At 42.3% G+C, this 19,985-nt stretch overlaps 2 protein-coding genes across 5 annotated transcripts in view; one reads left to right on the forward strand and one right to left on the reverse strand.

Annotated features, from left to right (window-relative positions):
* znrf1 (zinc and ring finger 1) overlaps window positions 1-1,626 on the reverse strand; it is a 32,165-nt gene extending 30,539 nt beyond the window's left edge. The window contains exons 1-2 of one of the 4 annotated variants that reach the window (XM_020456821.2): window positions 1,543-1,626; window positions 33-551 (exon numbers count right to left, since the gene is read on the reverse strand). In XM_020456821.2, the coding sequence (XP_020312410.1) occupies window positions 33-417 (385 nt within the window). In that variant the 5' untranslated portion in view covers window positions 418-551; window positions 1,543-1,626. Of the gene's footprint in view, window positions 1-32; window positions 1,236-1,542 lie in introns of those variants that run through there. The other 3 variants (XM_020456819.2, XM_020456823.2, XM_020456820.2) reach the window with 3 other exon arrangements.
* Window positions 1,627-2,465: 839 nt separating this feature from the next.
* gins3 (GINS complex subunit 3) lies at window positions 2,466-19,755 on the forward strand. The gene is made up of 3 exons (XM_020457022.2): window positions 2,466-2,766; window positions 9,226-9,459; window positions 18,547-19,755. Exons 1-3 carry the CDS (start codon window positions 2,596-2,598, stop codon window positions 18,775-18,777), a joined length of 636 nt encoding a protein of 211 aa, XP_020312611.1. The 5' UTR covers window positions 2,466-2,595; the 3' UTR covers window positions 18,778-19,755.
* The last annotated feature ends 230 nt before the right edge of the window (window positions 19,756-19,985 follow it).

Genomic DNA, 19,985 nt, shown 5'->3' on the forward strand with positions numbered 1-19,985 from the left:
TGCCAGCCAGAGGTGGATGTGTTGACACTTACCACTGTGGGCGCTAAACCACCGGGGTGCAATGTGCAGGGGCAAGGTGTCTGCCAACGACCCTCGGGATCCCAGGTAGAGCATACCGTCCGTGTGATGCCCGCCGCCTGTTTCCTGGTAGCCGTTACCATGGCCAGCGTTAGTGCCAGACCCCCCTCCGGCCCTGTCCGAGTCAGTTCCTCTGGGGGTATAAAACCCAAAGGGCACCGCAGGACTATGTTCTATGCCCATCCCAGCCACTGAACTCACTGAGCGGCTGCGTAGCCCCATAGTGCCACTCGGTCGGTAGTGGCCAAAGTGAGCCGAGGGCGGCACTGCGCTGTCATCCGTCGAGACACCGGGAAAAGCACCCCGTGGCCGCCCTGCCGTACTTTGCTTGCCCCCCATCCAAAGCACCCGAGCAAAATGGGTGGGGGTTGTTGAAATGGGGGCTCCGCAGAGAGTCGAGCCGTCACTGGAATCGCCCCCGACACGCCTGTCTGCAGTGGACTTCTCGCCCTTTGCCAAAGACAAAACGGCACCTAAAAAAAAATCTGGGTTGTCAAGTCTGACTAACAGACGCAACAGCCCATTTCCCTGACCGCAGCATGAGCGACTGGGTGCTTTGATTCACACCAACCGAGAAAAACTAGAATCTATAGGATGATGTCAAACGAATGACAGAAAAACAAAACGATAAATATAAGCAACACGTTTTCCCTCACAGCTAATGACAGGTAGCCTGCCCCAAATCACAACAAGGTTGACAAACACAAAGCGCAACAAACGTATCCGACAGTAGCGCTTCTCCGCAATTGGCTACCACATTTACATGTATTATTTTGCCTTGACTGGCTCAGCTGATCATAGCAATGACAACTGTTGCTGTCTGTCTGCCAGTATGTCTTTCCAACGATGTGTGTCCGAGTCCACTTGTTCTCCGGTTCCCGGAGATTCGGGTCAATGTATGCCGCTCCCCTGCACTATCATATCCGCGCTCTCACTCTTGCCGCGGGCAGACAATGGCGTTCAGTGCGCATACTCGGATTATCAATGTAAAGACAGTGTGAAGAGGGAATACACAGTACTCTATATTCTTAATCACGATTAATTGATTAACAGATTGTCCTCGTTGTCTATCTCTTCTAGAAATCCAACGATGGCTCTTGTCTGGCTCGCCCCCGGCTGCCAAATCAGAATGCAGTGTGAGCAGAGGACGAGATATGACCTGATGTCATAACCAAGTTAACATGCAGATGGCACAGCATTCATATTTCTCACCATATACGGCATTGTTGAGATTATTGACTCATGAGTAATTATGGGATTAGGCCTACTAAATCTCATCCTGTTGATTAGTAGCCTTCATGTATTTCCCCCCAAATAGTCCTAATTGTTATTGGCATAAATTATTGCCTAACTGTTTATTAGCCTACTGTTAAATAAACTATAAATGAACAAACAATGAACACTATTCACCATTTATAAATCCAGTAAACAATTTGTAAGGTGCCAGAATGTAAAATAAACTACCACTGTGTGTTTCTCAAAAAGCAATCTGACTGAGAAAACGGTGTATCATTCCATGGTTTCGCAGTTGAAAGACAAAGGATAGCCTATAGGCCTACGGAACAGTCAGAGGTATTTACTTTGCCTTCTTTTATTAATGTGGGCCACTGTGCCAGGAAACACACATCAAATGTGTGCATGTGTGTTAACAATCTCTTTGATTTAGGCTACACGTGATACAGGTTGGCCTATGTGTCTGAATGTGTGGGTTTGAGTGACAGCACAGTCAGGGGCGACAGACACCTGTCACTCCCATTCACTCATGCAACTAGGCAGTCTAACTAACAGTATATCAGAATGTCATATCTCAGGTCAAAATAACCCAATTAGGCCATCCTTGTTGATGTGATCATTAAACATAGCCTACCCCCCCCCCCCCCCCCCCCCCCCCCACACACACACACACACACACACACACAAACACCAACCTACAAGATAAATATTTTAACTGCTTCATACAAAGGCGACCTTGGGACCTCCACTGGCTAAATTAGTAATCGCAAGTTACTAATCACTCACCATCACTTAAACTTGCATTGTTGTTGCAAAGAAATACATGCCACCTCAGATAGACTGAACAGCATGGTTATCTTCAGAATGAATAACGTGTTTTCCGCGATACAGGTTAGAGTATTTTAGCCTATATGATCAGTGAAAAATATAGCTCGTCTGCTAATAATGCACGGAGAATTGAGTTGTTTAATTTTTTAAAGAACAAATAAAAATAAGCATTAAGCATATGTCTTTCATGTGCACGTCTTTCATGTACTCTTCTCATAAGAACCAGTAATTATAGGCTAAATGTTAAGAAAGCGCTCTGTTTTATCCGATTGTTTTTGACTGTCGAAAATCGATTGCTCTCGCCTGACTCAAAAGCGGACTGTTGCGCATGTCGGGTCATTTCGAAGTTTCGCGCCAAACCAGGGAAGCAAAGTGTAAACAGTCCCACACAGCAGAAGTTAGCTACCTCGCTAATAACTGGGCAGATATCTACTTTTGAACTACTGTGAGTTTTTAATGGAAACACATTCGTACCTTCCCGTGCCTCCCGGGGTGGGGATGGAAGAGAATTTCTTATCTCTTGATGACATTTTGCTTTCTCACGAGAGGCTACCCAGTCGGACAGAATGCACATTTCCCCGACTGGGATTCCTGGAGAAATCGAGTGACTCGCGAGACATTCAAGAGGTCAGTCGAACATGTGAAACGAACCACATCCGATAATGTTACTGTGTAGCCATTAATCTAACCACCTGTGGCTGTTAGCTAGTTAACTAGTTATTGTTTTAGTTATCCACTTGGTATTCCTGCTGGTCATTCAGTCACCTCGTTCACTAGCCCTAGATCATGACCCATTACATTACACAAGTCACTGGAGGAAAGCAAAATTAAAAATATGTATTTTCTAGGCGTTTAAGTTAACTTCAATTTTGTTTCTGATTGAAAGCAAGAAAGGTATTTCATGTTTAAAATAGATATTTTACAGGATGTTGAAAAGGCGTCTTTTCCGGACGTTGACAATTTTTTTTCTTCCGGAAGTTGAAATAAGGTTTATTTTAGGTTGTGAAAGAAAGTTGAAAATTAGTCAATTATAGACCTTTGTTTGGGCCAAATAAGGCTCGTCCATACCGGACAAAATCTGAACCAAACAGACGTGCACTGGTGATTTTAGCATGTAAATCTTGGTGGGGCAAAAAAAAAAGAAAGTGGGAGATGCATGCCAGCAAAGCCACTACACAATACATTAATTGCACTATAACGGTGCCTACATAAAGCTGCAGTCCTAACTTCTTACCACTGCTACACCTGGCTATCAGCCTAATTTACTACCTTTAAAACAAAACAGCTGACTTGCTTAAACAAATGTAGTTTCTACAGACAATTTAGTTGTACAAACTATGGCATAAGGGGGCGACGAGCAGATAAAAGGCAATTTCGATTTAAGACATTATTGAGCGAGCTAAGACTGAAGTAGTCAATTTTGAAATGTACAGCGACAGAATTCAGAACATGGGCCGTTCTTAGTGTATTCTCCCTGTACAGCAAGTCAGAACCGTAGGATAAATACAGGGGGCATATAAGCAGACAATGAAAGCTCTTCCAAAATGTGTTGATTACATTTCTCTAAAACACATTATAGGCTACATGTGCACCACCAAATCAGAACAGTAGGTCGAAATTAAGTAAATAGACAAAATTTAGTGTAAGGCACATGGGATACTAACAGCTTACTACACAACATACTCCTAGTATTACTTTCATAGCTACAGTATGGATATCTCCCTGGCATATTACAGCATTTATGCAGCAACATACAATACATTGTTGGACTCACCTTGTGCTGTGCTCACTTGAACAGGAAGGTGGTGCGGCGGTCCTTTGTTGGCAAATTTTGTCATCAAAGTCTGTAATTATCTGGATTTATAGTGCTTCCAAGACAACAGGAACTCTGGGGGGGGGGGGGGGTTAAATCATGATGAAAGTCAGTGATCTTCAGGTCGTAGCTCTAGAAAGAGGCCCGAGTTTCGAATTTACAATTCCGAGTTGGATAAAAGTTCAAAACGTATTTTCCCAGTCGTAGCTCATTTTTCCTGAGTTCCCAGTTGTCTTAAACTCACTAAAGCCAGATTTTTCAGTTCGGAGTTAGTTGTTTTGAGCGCTGCACAAATCATGCTTCATTGACAGCATGGCCAATGTTGAATATTTAAGTTTAAGGGTCTCTTTTCCTAGTTTAAAATAATAGACTTTGAACCACACAGCCACTCCACAGAATAGCATTGCTTTGCAATACTTGCAGTTAGCCACACTGAATCCTTCCAAACCACTCATTGTTGAATTTGAGATTTCCTTGTGTAATGTTTCTGTCCAATGGCCGATGAGCACCTATTTGTTTTTATCTATAATTTATTTTCTTTATTTTCCTTCATACAACAAGGATTACAAAGGATTTATCAGTAGATTGTCGACTTGATTCATGATGATGACTGCTAGCTAAGATTTTGAAAGTATGATGTTGACATGATCAGTCAAATCAAAGCTACTGTACAGGTAATGTGATTTGACTTCATTTGATCTGTGGCTTATGACATTGAGCCTTCTTGGTTGGGCACTTCTAATGGAACTCTATGGCAGAAACCAAGGGGCTAGAATTTTGTAGCTGTACCCTTAGACTTGGCTGTGATGTGGTGTCCCCATGAGTGACAGAACACTGAGCCGATCACGGCGCAACACTCCGTATTTTCTCCTGGCTTGCCCCACCACCACAGAAAGCACTGAGCTAGGCTGAAACACCTGGATTTTTGAGCTGCATTCCTCAAGAAAACAAGAGACCATGTTTATGTAGCTTTTTTAACTCAATTATATATATTTTTTTGCATTGTTTGCAAACTGATGTGACATGTAAAAATGCCAAAATAGCATGCAAAAAAGGACTGCCCGCCACTGCGTAAATGATTGGTTCAGCTACCCAACTTTATCAGGTGTTATCACGAGCCTATTTGTAATGTGTTTACAACAGCGGGAAATACAGAAGTATTTTATTTAGTAAAAAATGGACAGATACAAACTTGAAACCACTAATGACAATGGGGTAAAACTCCTGGACAACAGATTGTCCATTCCAAATGGTCCCTTTTACTTTGACCTGTCCTGTTTTTAGGAGTTGTTTGTTCACATGCCAGTGCATTTTTATTTTGGTTGAACGCCATTTAGGTTAGGCTATTTGATCTGAGAAACCTGCATGATGTAAAAAGTGTCCTTCTCAAAATGTATGACAATGTAATATCTCCAGCCTGTAGGCTACAGAAAGGCCACATACACTTTCTACAGTGGTTCCTCCTTTAAAAGTTGTGAGCTTGCACTGCGGGACTTAGAGGTGCCCAGCTTCATGGCCTCATTGTTCCAGACCACCACAAGGGGGAGTTAGAGCACTCATTGTGCATTTGGGTTCCAAGGTTTTTATATGACCAATCATATCGAGTGGTTCCAATGACGAATTTTGACGCAAGCCACCCTTGCCTTGTGGCGTCCTTCAACAAAGATGGCTGACAAAACATTATTGTGGAACCAGATGTAAGTTCTAATGCGGGGGAATAAACGACTTGTGTAGAATGTAAACCTCGATGCTGTCAACTGTGTTTATATCTGCGTAGCGTAATGGAAAAAATAAAAACTTCTGGCCTAGCGATCGATGACAAACGAGCTCGCTGCCCAGGCTTGCATAATTACAAAGAGGAGATTCTCCTGATTTAAGATGGTGCCCATGAAACAGTTTTGCTTCCGTCCCTCTCCTCGCCCCTACCTGGGCTCAAACCAGGGACCCTCTGCACACACAGACAACAGCCACCCTCGAAGTATCGTGACCCATCGCTCCACAAAAGCCACGGCCCATGCAGAGCAAGGGGAACAACTACTTCAAAGTCTCAGTGAGTGACGTCCCCGATTGGAAACGCTATTAGCGCGCACCTCGCTAACTAGCTATCCATTTCAAACCGGTAACACCTGACTTGAAAAAAATCAAAATATACACATTGCGAAATTGTTTCCAGCAGCACATTTCCAGTCACCAACGCTCTGGATAACACGAAAAATGCCTTACCAGCTCTACTAGGGTGAGTAAAATGGTCAACGTAGTCTCATTTGTGTCTGGAAGTAGCTAGCCAATGTTAGCTTGGGTGCTTGACTGCTGTTTTTATAAGGCCGGAACGCTCAAATCAACCCTACTTCTCGGCCCGAAGGTCCAGTGTGTGCTCTGAGAGTGAAATGGTCTGAATTTACAAAAAAAAATTCTCTGAATGGAAACACCATGATATTAATCAAATTAAGCCACATTTCTTCAAATCAATCCCATATACTATGTTATTACAAAAAAGGTTTTAAATTCTCTGGCATGCCAGTACGGAATACTATCAAACGCTTCTCAAAGATGCCCTCTGGTGGTCAAACTAGCAACTAACTTGCAGTAACTGAAGAAATGGCTGAGAATTAAATGACCTGCCACAGAATGCTGCAGCAGCACGCAGGGTGTGACGCAACTTTTAGAGGAACCACTGTACCATGTCCTACGTCTGCTGTATGATATTTATTTTTATGTGGTGGAGCGCTGCAGTAATGCGTCTCTCGAACAGCACCCCGAAGAGGTGCGCTGGGAATGGACAAGCAAAATATTTTGCGCCCCTACCTTAGACAAAGTGTGAACTGCTTATCACAGGGTGGCATCATCCCTCACCTAAAAATTGTTATTATTATTGTTATTAATAATAATTATAATTATAATAATAATAATTATTGTTATTGTTATTTATTTAACCTTTTATTTAAATAGGAAAGTCAGTTAAAAACTAATTCTTATTTACAATGACGGCCTACCCCAGCCAAATCCTAACCCGACATTGGGACTCCCAATCACGGCCGGTTGTAATACAGCCTGGACTCGAACTAGGGTCTGTAGTGATGCCTCTAGTACTGAGATGCAGTGCCTTAGACCGCTGCGCCACTCGGAAGTCCATATGACACTGGTTGAGAGAAATTGTCATTGTTTTTGGGCAGAATTCTGGGAGGTTTTGTGTTGTTGTTGGAGGTGAGTATTGGTCAGTTAGTGCATAAAATGCAGCCCTGATCGATCTGCCTAATGAGTGGGGTGGCCGTGGTGTTATGAAGGGGGAGTTTTGTTAAGAGCCGCGACCACAGATAGTTATAAACATCTTTGCCCCGACGCTCAGTCTAAACATTAGCATGCATCGCTTGTGGTACGGTTTTGGAAGCATAAGGACCGTTCATATCAGTGAGAAATATTTATAAAAAAAATAAATAAAAAAAAGGTGAAATTTATACACTTTTTTTTTTTAAATGCTGTGGATTGTTTCGAATCACAAGTTCGTGGGCCTATGCCTATTTGGGAAGCCCCACAATTTGGGCAGCTGAGTGTGGCAATAGGCCTAGTTGATAATAATGTTTTAGTTTCTCAAAATCATTGTCAGGTGGGTTAATCATAAAAATAAAATGATCACTTTAGATGTTTAAGTCAACTAATGCTGTATCACCAGCCCCTGCCATATGGACACATTGATACACCATGATCCATTGGTGGCTAAAGAAATGAGTACATGGAACTCATAGCCCATTTTAATTCCTATTTTTATGATTAACCACTTGACAATGATTACTTAAACTACAGCTTTATTGTTGAAATGAAAACCATTCCACAAAATATGCATATGAAAATCATAACTGCCACGCAGAATAGTAGAAATGGCCGGATAAATTGTAATCAGATATTGCCTATAGACTACTTTGAAGCAAGGTAAGCCATGCCTCATAACTACTCCAGCAGCAACCAGCTGAGGAGTTGCAGGAGAAATCCATCAATAAATAAAAAGCATGACTTTACAATGGGATTTTTTTTATTACAGTCATTATGGCCGGTAACAGGATTTTAAAAAATAAATAAAAACTTTATCAGATTTGTATTTTGTTCTGACAAAAGTCGGCCATTGCCTGCTAATGGAAACCCTGTCAGTGATATGAGTCTAGCTAAGTTGTAAAGTATGGTGGAGCTGTTTTACAGAAAAACATTTCATGCCATCTCATTGGCTTGTAGTGGCCTTGTTGTTTGAGCAAGAGTTTTGGAAAATATTGCATTTTGAAGACGTGCATCCATAGACGCGATATAGCAAATTTGGTGCGAGTGGTTCTGGAGAAGATGTTTTAACATTAGAAATGATCCAAAAATGTATCAAAAGCAAAAAAAATAATGTTCTGGTATTTGGCAAGCGTGGTAAAGACTACAGAAGTAGCTAATTCTAGGGCGACGTGTCCATTTTGTCCTGATTGTCTCAGTGGGCCCACAGCTTGAACCCCGGCATTGCTGCTTGCAGCTGTATTTCTCATTATTAATAGGAGACAAATATAAGCACCCACATTGTGTAGTTATAGACCCATATAATGTTATAAAGTCATTAGCCTTGTGCATTTTGGGAAGATGCATTTTGGGGAGATGTTTGTTGTGACTGTATACAGTTTATTAGGTATACCAAATGGTTCGCTCCTACAGACTGTGTGTCATGTGGCTGTGGCTTGCTATATAAATCAGGCAGACAGGCGCCGATGCAATTCAGTTACTGTTCGATTGAATGTTAGAATGGGCAAAACAAGTGACCTAATCTAGTGGTTCTCAATCCTCTCCTTGGGAACCACCAGCCATTTAATCTATTTCAGAGCTAGCACACCTTTTTCAACTTGTCAACTAATGATCAATCTCTTGATCAATCCCTTGACTATGTGAATCAGGTGAGCTAGTTGAGGGTTACTACAAAGTTGTGAAACATCTGAGGGTGCCCGAGAAGAAGTTAGAGTACCAATGACCTGAGTGACTTTGAGCGTAAGCAGCATGACTCCATGGCCACATCATGCCTGGTCTCAACGGTACAGGCTGGTGGTGTAATGGTGTGGGGAATGTTTTCCTGGCACATGTTAGGTCTATTGATACCAATTGAGCAATGTGTCCATGCCCCAAAGAATTCAGTCTGTTCTGGAGGTAAAGTGGGTCCGGCCCGGTACTTGATGGGTGTGCCTAATAAGGGTATATATCTAACTAGCAATGTTATTTTTGATCCATCACCAAAATAATATTTTTCTCCGGTCTTCCAGGGTACGAAGATGGAGATGCCCCTGTTCCTGGCAAAGGGCTTGTATGAGAGGAAGAGGCGTGTTGTCTCAGTGGAGCTGCCTAAGGTCTACAAAGAGGGCTGGAGGACTGTGTTCAACGCAGACCCCACTGTAGTAGACCTTCACAAGATGGGACCCTATTACTATGGCCTCGGCTCCCAGTTGCTGCACTTTGACAGCCCTGAGAATCCAGAGATTGCCCAGGCAGTACTTCAGGTGAGTACAGCACACAAACGGTGATATCAGAGGGTATAAATATCTCACTGCTCACTCCACTACCCCCCCCCCCCCCCCCCCGCCCAGACAGCTCAGGTGTTATTAACTTTGGCTGCTAGCTGAAACTTTCCTTTGACCCCCCAGAAACTGTGCATATCCCAACTAACGTTCCTTATTTTTTTAGTCTGCTGTTGATACAGTCCCAAAATGTTTGGCATGTCAGCAATCAAGTTTTCAAGATGTAGATCTTTCAAAATACAGAAAGTGTCACAGTATGATGCGTTTTGCATGAATGGAGTTTTCCTTCCATATCAATCATGGGGTGATATCGTAATATCACTCTTTTACCATCATCATTGATTTCATATAAGGGAGAAGTGTATAGAGAATTGTGCAAACTGATTCTGGGGGAAATGTTTTTGAAGACTGTACAATTTTAAACATACTGGCCCTGTGCAGAAACCCAACTCCTCCCTCATTGGTGCTACTACCATAGCAAAATTATTTCTCACTGATCTTTATCTATTTGTACTAGAGGTCGACCGATTATGATTTTTCAACGCCGATACTGATTATTGAAGGACCAATAATAATTTTAAAATTAATAAAAAAAAAAAAAAATTGTAACAATACTGAATGAACACTTATTTTAACTTAATATAATACATCAATAAAATCAATTTAGCCTCAAATAAATAATGAATCAATTTGGTTTAAATAATGCAAAAACAAAGTGTTAGAGAAGAAAGTAAAAGTGCAATATGTGCCATGTAAGAAAGCTAACGTTTAAGTTCCTTGCTCAGAACATGAGAACATATGAAAGCTGGTGGTTCCTTTTAACATGAGTCTTCAATATTCCCAGGTAAGATGTTTTAGGTTGTAGGAATTATATTTCTTTCTCTCCTATACGATTTGTATTTCATATACCTTTGACTATTGGATGTTCTTATAGGCACTTTAGAATTGCCAGTGTAACAAGATAGCTTCTGTCCCTCTCCTGTCCCTCTCCTTTCTCCTACCTGGGCTCGAACCAGGAACACAATGACAACAGCCACCCTCGAAGCAGCGTTACCCATGCAGAGCAAGGGGAACAACCACTCCAAATCTCAGTGCGAGTGACTTTTGAAATGCTATTAGCACGCACCCCGCTAACTAGCTAGCCATTTCACATCGTTTACACCAGCCTAATCTCAGGAGTTGATAGGCTTGAAGTCATAAACAGCTGCTGGCAAACGCACGAAAGTGCTGTTTGAATGAATGATTACGAACCTGCTGCTGCCTACCATCGCTCAGTCAGACTACTCTATCAAATCATAGACTTAGTTATAACATGATAACACACAGAAATACGAGCCTTAGGTCATTAATATGGTCAAATCCTGAAACTATCATCTCGAAAACAAGACGTTTACTCTTTCAGTGAATTACGGAACCGTTCCGTATTTTATCTAACAGGTGGCATCCATAAGTCTAAATATTCCTGTTGCATTGCGCAACCTTCAATATTATGTCATAATTACGTAAAATTCTGGTCGGCCCAAACTGTTGCATATACACTGACTCTGCGTGCAATGAACGCAAGAGAAGTGACACAATTTCACCTGGTTAATATTGCCTGCTAACATTTTAATTTATTTTAGCTAAATATGCAGGTTTAAAAATACACTGCTCAAAAAACAATGTAACTCCAAGTCAATCACACTTCTGTGAAATCAAACTGTCCACTTAGGAAGCAACACTGATTGACAATAAATTTCACATGCTGTTGTGCAAATGGAATAGACAACAGGTGGAAATTATAGCCAATTAGCAAGACACCCCCAATAAAGGAGTGGTTCTGCAGGTGGTAACCACAGACCACTTCTCAGTTCCTATGCTTCCTGGCTGATGTTTTGGTCACTTTTGAATGCTGGCGGTGCTTTCACTCTAGTGGTAGCTTGAGACGGAGTCTACAACCCACACAAGTGGCTCAGGTAGTGCAGCTCATCCAGGATGGAACATCAATGCGAGCTGTGGCAAGAAGGTTTGCTGTGTCTGTCAGCGTAGTGTCCAGAGCATGGAGACGCTACCAGGAGACAGGCCAGTACATCAGGAGATGTAGAGGAGGACGTAGGAGGGCAACAACCCAGCAGCAGGACCGCTACCTCCGCCTTTGTGCAAGGAGGAGCAGGAGGAGCACTGCCAGAGCCCTGCAAAATGACCTCCAGCAGGCCACAAATGTGCATGTGTCTGCTCAAACGGCCAGAAACAGACTCCATGAGGGTGGTATGAGGGCCTGACGTCCACAGGTGGGGGTTGTGTTTACAGCCCAACACCGTGCAGGACGTTTGGCATTTGCCAGAGAACACCAAGATTGGCAAATTCACCACTGGTGCCTTGTGCTCTTCACAGATGAAAGCAGGTTCACACTGAGCACATGTGACAGACGTGACAGTCTGGAGACGCCGTGGAGAACGTTCTGCTACCTGCAACATCCTCCAGCATGACCGGTTTGGCGGTGGGTCAGTCATGGTGTGGGGTGGCATTTCTTTGGGGGGCAGCACAGCCCTCCATGTGCTCGCCAGAGGTAGCCTGACTGCCATTAGGTACCGAGATGAGATCCTCAGACCCCTTGTGAGACCATATGCTGGTGCGGTTGGCCCTGGGTTCCTCCTAATGCTAGACCTCATGTGGCTGGAGTGCGTCAGCAGTTCCTGCAAGAGGAAGGCATTGATGCTATGGACTGGCCCGCCCGTTCCCCAGACCTGAATCCAATTGAGCACATCTGGGACATCATGTCTCGCTCCATCCACCAACGCCACGTTGCACCACAGACTGTCCAGGAGTTGGCGGATGCTTTAGTCCAGGTCTGGAAGGAGATCCCTCCAGAGACCATCCACCACCTCATCAGGAGCATGCCCAGGCGTTGTAGGGAGGTCATACAGGCACGTGGAGGCCACGCACACTACTGAGCCTCATTTTGACTTGTTTTAAGGACATTACATCAAAGTTTGATCAGCCTGTAGTGTGGTTGTCCACTTTAATTTTGAGTGTGACTCCAAATCCAGACCTCCATGGGTTGATAAATTTGATTTCCATTTATAATTTTTGTGTGATTTTGTTGTCAGCACATTCAACTATATAAAGAAAAAAGTATTTAATAAGAATATTTCATTCATTCAGATCTAGGATGTGTTATTTTAGTGTTCCATTTATTTTTTTGAGCAGTGTATATACTTCTATGTATTGATTTTAAGAAAGGCATTGATGTTTATGGTTAGGTACACATTGGAGCAACGATACGCACCACATCGATTATATGCAAAGCAGGACACGCTAGATAAACTAGTAATATCATCAACCATGTGTAGTTAACTAGTGATTATGATTGATTGATTGTTTTTTATAAGATAAGTTTAATGCTAGCTAGCAACTTACCTTGGCTTACTGCATTCGCGTAACAGGCAGTCTCCTCGTGGAGTGCAACGAGAGGCAGGTATTTAGAGCGTTGGACCAGTTAACCGTAAGGTTGCAAGATTGAATCCCCTGAGCTGACAAGGTAAAAATCTGTCATTCTGCCCCTGAACGAGGCAGTTAACCCACCGTTCCTAGGCCGTCATTGAAAATAAGAATGTGTTCTTAATTAACTGACTTGCCTAGTTAAATAAAGGTGTAAAAAAAAAAAAATACGTCCAAATCAGTGTCCAAAAATACAGATTTCCAATTATTATGAAAACTAGAAATCGGCCCCAATTAATCGGCCATTCCGATGTAATCGGTCGACCTCTAATTTGTACCCTTTTAGTTGTATAATATCACTAGAAAGTTTATGATTGATTCACCACTCAGGTCAAATGGTTGGACACGCTGACAAACCCATTCAGTGTTATGCCCCATAGTCAGCCACTAGGTGGTGCTATGTGATCGAATTGTCATCATTGACTAAAAGGCTGCGTAGTGTTGTTTTGTTGCTGGGCAGACTGACAAATCACATCAGTCATCTTTGAAAAACAATGACTTCACGTGAATCCAACAGGATTATTAGTTGTTTCCCTGCATCCACAAAGGATGACTGAGTTTCATCAAATGTTTTTATTCACCTCTTCTATCTCCTTCATGTATGTATACTGGTTGTGTGTATTTTTCTTTGGTGGTGTTTATATTAACCTCCCTCTTTATTCACCTCTTGTATTTTCTTGAGCTCTTGGTATGCTTGTGTGTATTTCTCGTTGGTTGGGTTGATGTGAAACATTATATTCTCATGGCTTAACCCAATGATGTTTGTAAACTCTGTATTGCTGATTCTATGTAATTGGCCATTGAGAGGCTTTGAAGCCACCAGTCAGCCATATTGGCACACTCCAGTAGGAGCTGTCCTCCCATAGGAATCAATGGAATTCTACAGTATTTCAATTAATTGTTTCAAGGACAGAATGACATGTATTCACATTTTTTTGCAGTGGGGAGAGTAACATTAGTCATCCATTTTTTTAATATATATATATATATGTGTGTGTGTGTGTGTGTGTGTGTGTGTGTTTTTTAGCTCATAATGTAATTTTTAAAGTATGCATTTAAATGTGCAATAGTCTCCTGATTGGCGCAGAGGTCAAAGGCACTGCAGTGCTAGAGACGGTTTGGCCGGCCGGGATGTCCTTGTCCCATCGAGCTCTAACGACTGCTTGTTGCGGGCCGGGCGCATGCACGCTGACTTCGGTCGCCAGTTGTACGGTGTTTCTTCCGACACACTGGTGCGGCTGGCTTCCGGGTTAAGCGAGCAATGTGTCAAGAAGCAGTGCGGCTTGGCAGGGTCGTATTTTGGAGGAAGCATGGCTCGCGACCTTTGCCTCTCCCGAGTCTGTACGGGACTTGCAGTGATGGGGCAAGACCGTAACTACCACTTGGATATCACGAAAAAGGGGTAAAAAGTACAAAAAATAAAGGTACAATTTGAAAAAAATCGCGTTGCTAAAATTCTAACAGTTTGCCCAATTTTAGTTTGACAAAACAAGCATAGAGAACCATTGTACCATCTAAACCACTGTTAAATGTCTTTTCATTAACCAAAACTATTGTATTTTCAGTTGTTTGAAGCTGGTGTACAAAACCGAAAGTAAAAGATGCAAAAATGCAACATAAGAACGGGAAGCATAGAAATGGCCAAAATAGAACAGATTTAATGAGTCTTAGACTTTTTTATTTATTTATTTCACCTTTATTTAACTAAGTAGGCTAGTTGAGAACAAGTTCTCATTTGCAACTGCGACCTGGCCAAGATAAAGCATAGCAGTGTGAACAGACAACACAGAGTTACACATGGAGTAAACAATTAACAAGTCAATAACACAGTAGAAAAAAAAGAGTCTATATACATTGTGTGCAAAAGGCATGAGGAGGTAGGCGAATAATTACAATTTTGCAGATTAACACTGGAGTGATAAATGATCAGATGGTCATGTACATGTATAGATATTGGTGTGCAAAAGAGCAGAAAAGTAAATAAATGGGGATGAGGTAGGTAAAATTGGGTGGGCTTTTTACCGATAGACTATGTACAGCTGCAGCGATCGGTTAGCTGCTCAGATAGCAGATGTTTGAAGTTGGTGAGGGAGATAAAAGTCTCCAACTTCAGCGATTTTTGAAATTCGTTCCAGTCACAGGCAGCAGAGAACTGGAACGAAAGGCAGGCAAATGAGGTGTTGGCTTTAGGGATGATCAGTGAGATACACCTGCTGGAGCGCGTGCTACGGATGGGTGTTGCCATCGTGACCAGTGAACTGAGATAAGGCGGAGCTTTACCTAGCATGGACTTGTAGATGACCTGGAGTCAGTGGGTCTGGCGACGAATATGTAGCGAGGGCCAGCCGACTAGAGCATACAAGTCGCAGTGGTGGGTGGTATAAGGTGCTTTAGTGACAAAATGGATGGCACTGTGATAAACTGCATCCAGTTTGTTGAGTAGAGAGTTGGAAGCAATTTTGTAGATGACATCGCCGAAGTCGAGGATCGGTAAAACTGACTATCCTACTAGGGTAAGTTTGGCGGCGTGAGTGAAGGAGGCTTTGTTGCGGAATAGAAAGCTGACTCTTGATTTGATTTTCGATTGGAGATGTTTGATATGAGTCTGGAAGGAGAGTTTACAGTCTAGCCAGACACCTAGGTACTTATAGATGTCCACATATTCAAGGTCGGAACCATCCAGGGTGGTGATGCTGGTCAGGCGTGCGGGTGCAGGCAGCGAACGGTTGAAGAGCATGCATTTGGTTTTACTAGCGTTTAAGAGCAGTTGGAGGCCACGGAAGGAGTGTTGTATGGCATTGAAGCTCGTTTGGAGGTTAGATGGCACAGTGTCCAAGGACGGGCCGGAAGTATATAGAATGGTATCGTCTGCGTAGAGGTGGATCAGGGAATCGCCCGCAGCAAGAGCAACATCATTGATATATACAGAGAAAAGAGTCGGCCCGAGGATTGAACCCTGTGGCACCCCCATAGAGACTGCCAGAGGACCGGACAGCATGCCCTCCGATTTGACACACTGAACTCTGTCTGCAAAGTAATTGGTGAACCAGGCAAGGCAGTCATCCGAAAAACCGAGGCTACTGAGTCTGCCGATAAGAATATGGTGATTTGTACGGGTCCAGGTTTTGCAGCTCTTTCAGAACATCTGCTATCTGGATTTGAGTAAAGGAGAAACTGGAGAGCCTTGGGCGAGTAGCTGCGGGGGGGCGGAGCTGTTGGCCGAGGTTGAAGTAGCCAGGCGGAAGGCATGGCCAGCTGTTGAGAAATGCTTGTTGAAGTTTTCGATAATCATGGATTTATCGGTGGTGACCGTGTTACCTAGCCTCAGTGCAGTGGGCAGCTGGGAGGAGGTGCTCTTGTTCTCCATGGACTTCAGAGTCCCAGAACTTTTTGGAGTTGGAGCTACAGGATGCAAACTTCTGCCTGAAGAAGCTGGCCTTTACTTTCCTGACTGACTGCGTGTATTGGTTCCTGACTTCCCTGAACAGTTGCATATCGCGGGGACTATTCGATGCTATTGCAGTCCGCCACAGGATATTTTTGTGCTGGTCGAGGGGAGTCAGGTCTGGAGTGAACCAAGGGCTATATCTGTTCTTAGTTCTGCATTTTTTGAACGGAGCATGCTTATCTAAAATGGGGAGGAAGTTACTGTTAGTGGAATTCTAAATTCCTCTGTAGTATTTCCCAATCAGAATTATTACTCTGTCAATGCATTCTAAAGGGATTGTAAGACCCAATATTTTTATAAGAAATGGACAGAGTCCCGGTCTTAAAAGTCAGGTGGCAGCGTTTAATTCAAGAGAGTACTGAAGCAAAATACAAAGAACCTTACATTTTAAAGAGAGGACATGAAATGTCATCATCAGTTTCTCACACTCTCTCCGATCCACACAATAGTGCAGTGTTTTCAGGTCCTGAGATGTCTTCTACTCCCCTCATAAACCAAACATTCCAATCTGTCTAAAAGATATCTACTAATATCTACAGAGGCCCATTATGAGCAACCATCACTCCTGTGTTCCAATGGCACGTTGTGTTAGCTAATCCAAGTTTATCATTTTAAAAAGGTTAATTGATCAGTAGAAAACCCTTTTGCAATTGTGTTAGCACAGCTGAAAACTGTTGTCTGATTTTAAAGAAGCAATAAAACTGGCCTTTTTTAGACTAATTGAATATCTGGAGCCAGTTGAGGACTTGTGAGGTGTCTGTTTCTCAAACTAGACACTAATGTACTTGTCCTCTTGCTCAGTTGTGCACTGGGGGCTCACACTCTTTCTATTTTAGTTTTAGAACCAGTTTGCGCTTTTATGTGAAGAGAGTAGTACACAGCGTTGTACGAGATCTTCAGTTTCTTGGCAATTCCTCGCATGGAATAGACTGACGAGTATCAGAAGAAAGGTCTTTGTTTCTCACCATTTTGAGCCTGTAATTGAACCCACAAATGCTGACGCTCCAGATAATCAACTAGTCTAAAGGCACGTTTTATTGCTTCTTTAACCAGAACAACAGTTTTCAGCTGTGCTAACATAGTTGCAAAAGGGTTTTCTAATGATCAATTAGCCTTTTAAAATTGTAAACTTGGATTCGCTAACACAACGTGCCATTGCAACACAGTGATGGTTGCTGATAATGGGCCTTTGTAGATATTCCATAAAAAATCAGTCGTTTCCAGCTACAATAGTAATTTACAACATTAACAATGTCTACACTGTATTTCTGGTAAATGTTATGCTATTTTAATGGACCAAAAAAATGCTTTTCTTTCAAAAACAAGGACATTTCTAAGTGACCCCAAACTTTTGAACGGTAGTGTACACTGAACAAAAATATAGAAATGCAATATGTAAAGTGTTTCATGAGCTGAAATAACAGATCTCAGAAGTGTCCCATACACACACAAAGCTTATTTCTCTCAACTTTTGTGCACAAATTTGTTTACATCCCAGTTGGATAGCATTTTAGCATTTGTCAACATAATCCATCCACCTGACAGGTGTGGCATATCAAGAAGCTGATTAAACAGCATGATCATTACACAGGTGCACCTTGTGCTGGGGACAGTAACAGGCCAATCTAAAATACCACAGATGTCTCAACTTTTGAGGTGGTGTACAATTGTCAGGAATGTCCACCAGAGCTGTTGCCAGAAAATTCAATGTTGATTTCTCTACCATAAGCCACCTCCGTCTTTTTAGAGAATTTGGCGGTACGTTCAACTGGCTTTACAACCGCAGACCACTTGTAACCACTCAAGCCCAGGACCTCCACACCCGGCTTCTTCACCTGTGGGATCGTCTGAGGGGAGGGGAGTCAGGGTGCTGAGGAGTATTTTTGTCTAATAGCGCCTTTTTGTGGGGAAAAAACACATTTATTGGCTAAGCCTGGCTCCCAAGTGGGTGGGCCTATGCCCACCCATGGCTACGCCGCTGCCCAGTCATGTGAAATCCTATAGATTAGGGCCTAAATTCATTTATTTCAATTGAATGATTTCTTTATATGAACTATAAATTAGTAAAATCTTTGACATTTTGTATGTTGCCTTTTATTTTTGTTCAGTATAAATCATTGGCTTAACCTCTTCACCTCCAGACATTCATTGGTCGTTTCCGCCGGACCATGGATTCCTCACAGAATGCCTACAACGAAGACACGTCAGCCCTGGTGGAGCGCTTGGATTACCTGGAGAGGGCACTGTTCAGGGCAGGGCAGAGCGGCCTCAACAGCTTCCAGAACTGGGAGAGGGGCCGCGCATCAACCATCACTGCCTCTAGCCTGGTGCTCAACTACCGCAAGAGGAAGATCACTGATCTGCAGCCCTGAGGGACTGCAAAGATGCATCCCAAATGGCACCATATTCCCTATACAGTGCACTACTTGGGCCCTGGTCAAAAGTAGTGCACTATAAAGGGAATATGGTTCCATTTGGAACCCAAAGCAACAGGCCAGAAGAGAAATGACTGAGTTGGAAGGAGAGTAGTGTGGAGGTGTGTGTGTCATAAAAGATAGAAAACTGATTCCCACATAAAACTTAGCGTTTTGCTTTTATGTTATGGTGTTATCTTGTGTTTTATTTTGAGATCTTTATACACATTCTGTACACAAATGTTTTTCAAAGACTTTGTAAATAATTCAAAAAATATCTGCTTTATGTAATGTAAGTTTGAATTTTATAAAATTAAAGCTACCGTAGTCTTTAAATGGAATGTCATCCTTAAAGTAAGAAATGTTGCCGTTTAACATGGATGTTTGTTTGTTTTTTAACTAGAGTTGCCTTATTTTGCCAATCAGGGATGATAAGGCAAAACAACTTTTAAATGGTTGTGTAAGGATTAACAGGAATGTATTACCATATTATCTAGCTCTGCATGCATAATGAATGTAACCTACCCTTTCTTCATAAATGTCATTACTACAACAACTTAATGATTATATGCCAGAACTGATTTACCGCACATCTATTTAGTCTGTTTGAAAACCATCTACAGTAAATCATCATATGCTGTGTTCATAACCAAGTGGGAAAAATCCACTGGAACGCCCCACCAACGGGTAATTATTTAACTAGGCAAGTCTATTAAGAACAAATTCTTATTTACAATGACGGCCTACCAAAAGGCCTCCCATGGGTGTTGGGTTTAAAAATATAGGACAAAACACCCATCACAACAGGAAAATAATTACTAGTGGGAAACGATCATCCCTGAGCTCAGGCTTCTTCCACACGCTAAGTAAATGACATCTAACAGCGTTTTCTTAGTTAAATGCAAAAACATTTTTTAATAAAAAGCAATCTATTAATTTGGCTTTTGAACACTTGCATTTGTTTCCAAGCATGATAGCTGTACTTTTAGTTTATGGTTGACGCAGTTTGTTGGCCATTAGCTGATCAGCGTTTCTCAACGAGTTCAAAGCACATGAATGTATCCAACTGGTATTTATGACTTCACAACTAGTAACAACGTTAGTCTACAGAGGAGCAGCTTGGATCTCTGCCCATAGAGAATGATGAAGGATTCTTATCTGTCCCA

This window comes from Oncorhynchus kisutch, linkage group LG22 (assembly GCF_002021735.2).
Source record: "Oncorhynchus kisutch isolate 150728-3 linkage group LG22, Okis_V2, whole genome shotgun sequence".
Classification (NCBI taxonomy): Eukaryota; Metazoa; Chordata; class Actinopteri; order Salmoniformes; family Salmonidae; genus Oncorhynchus; species Oncorhynchus kisutch.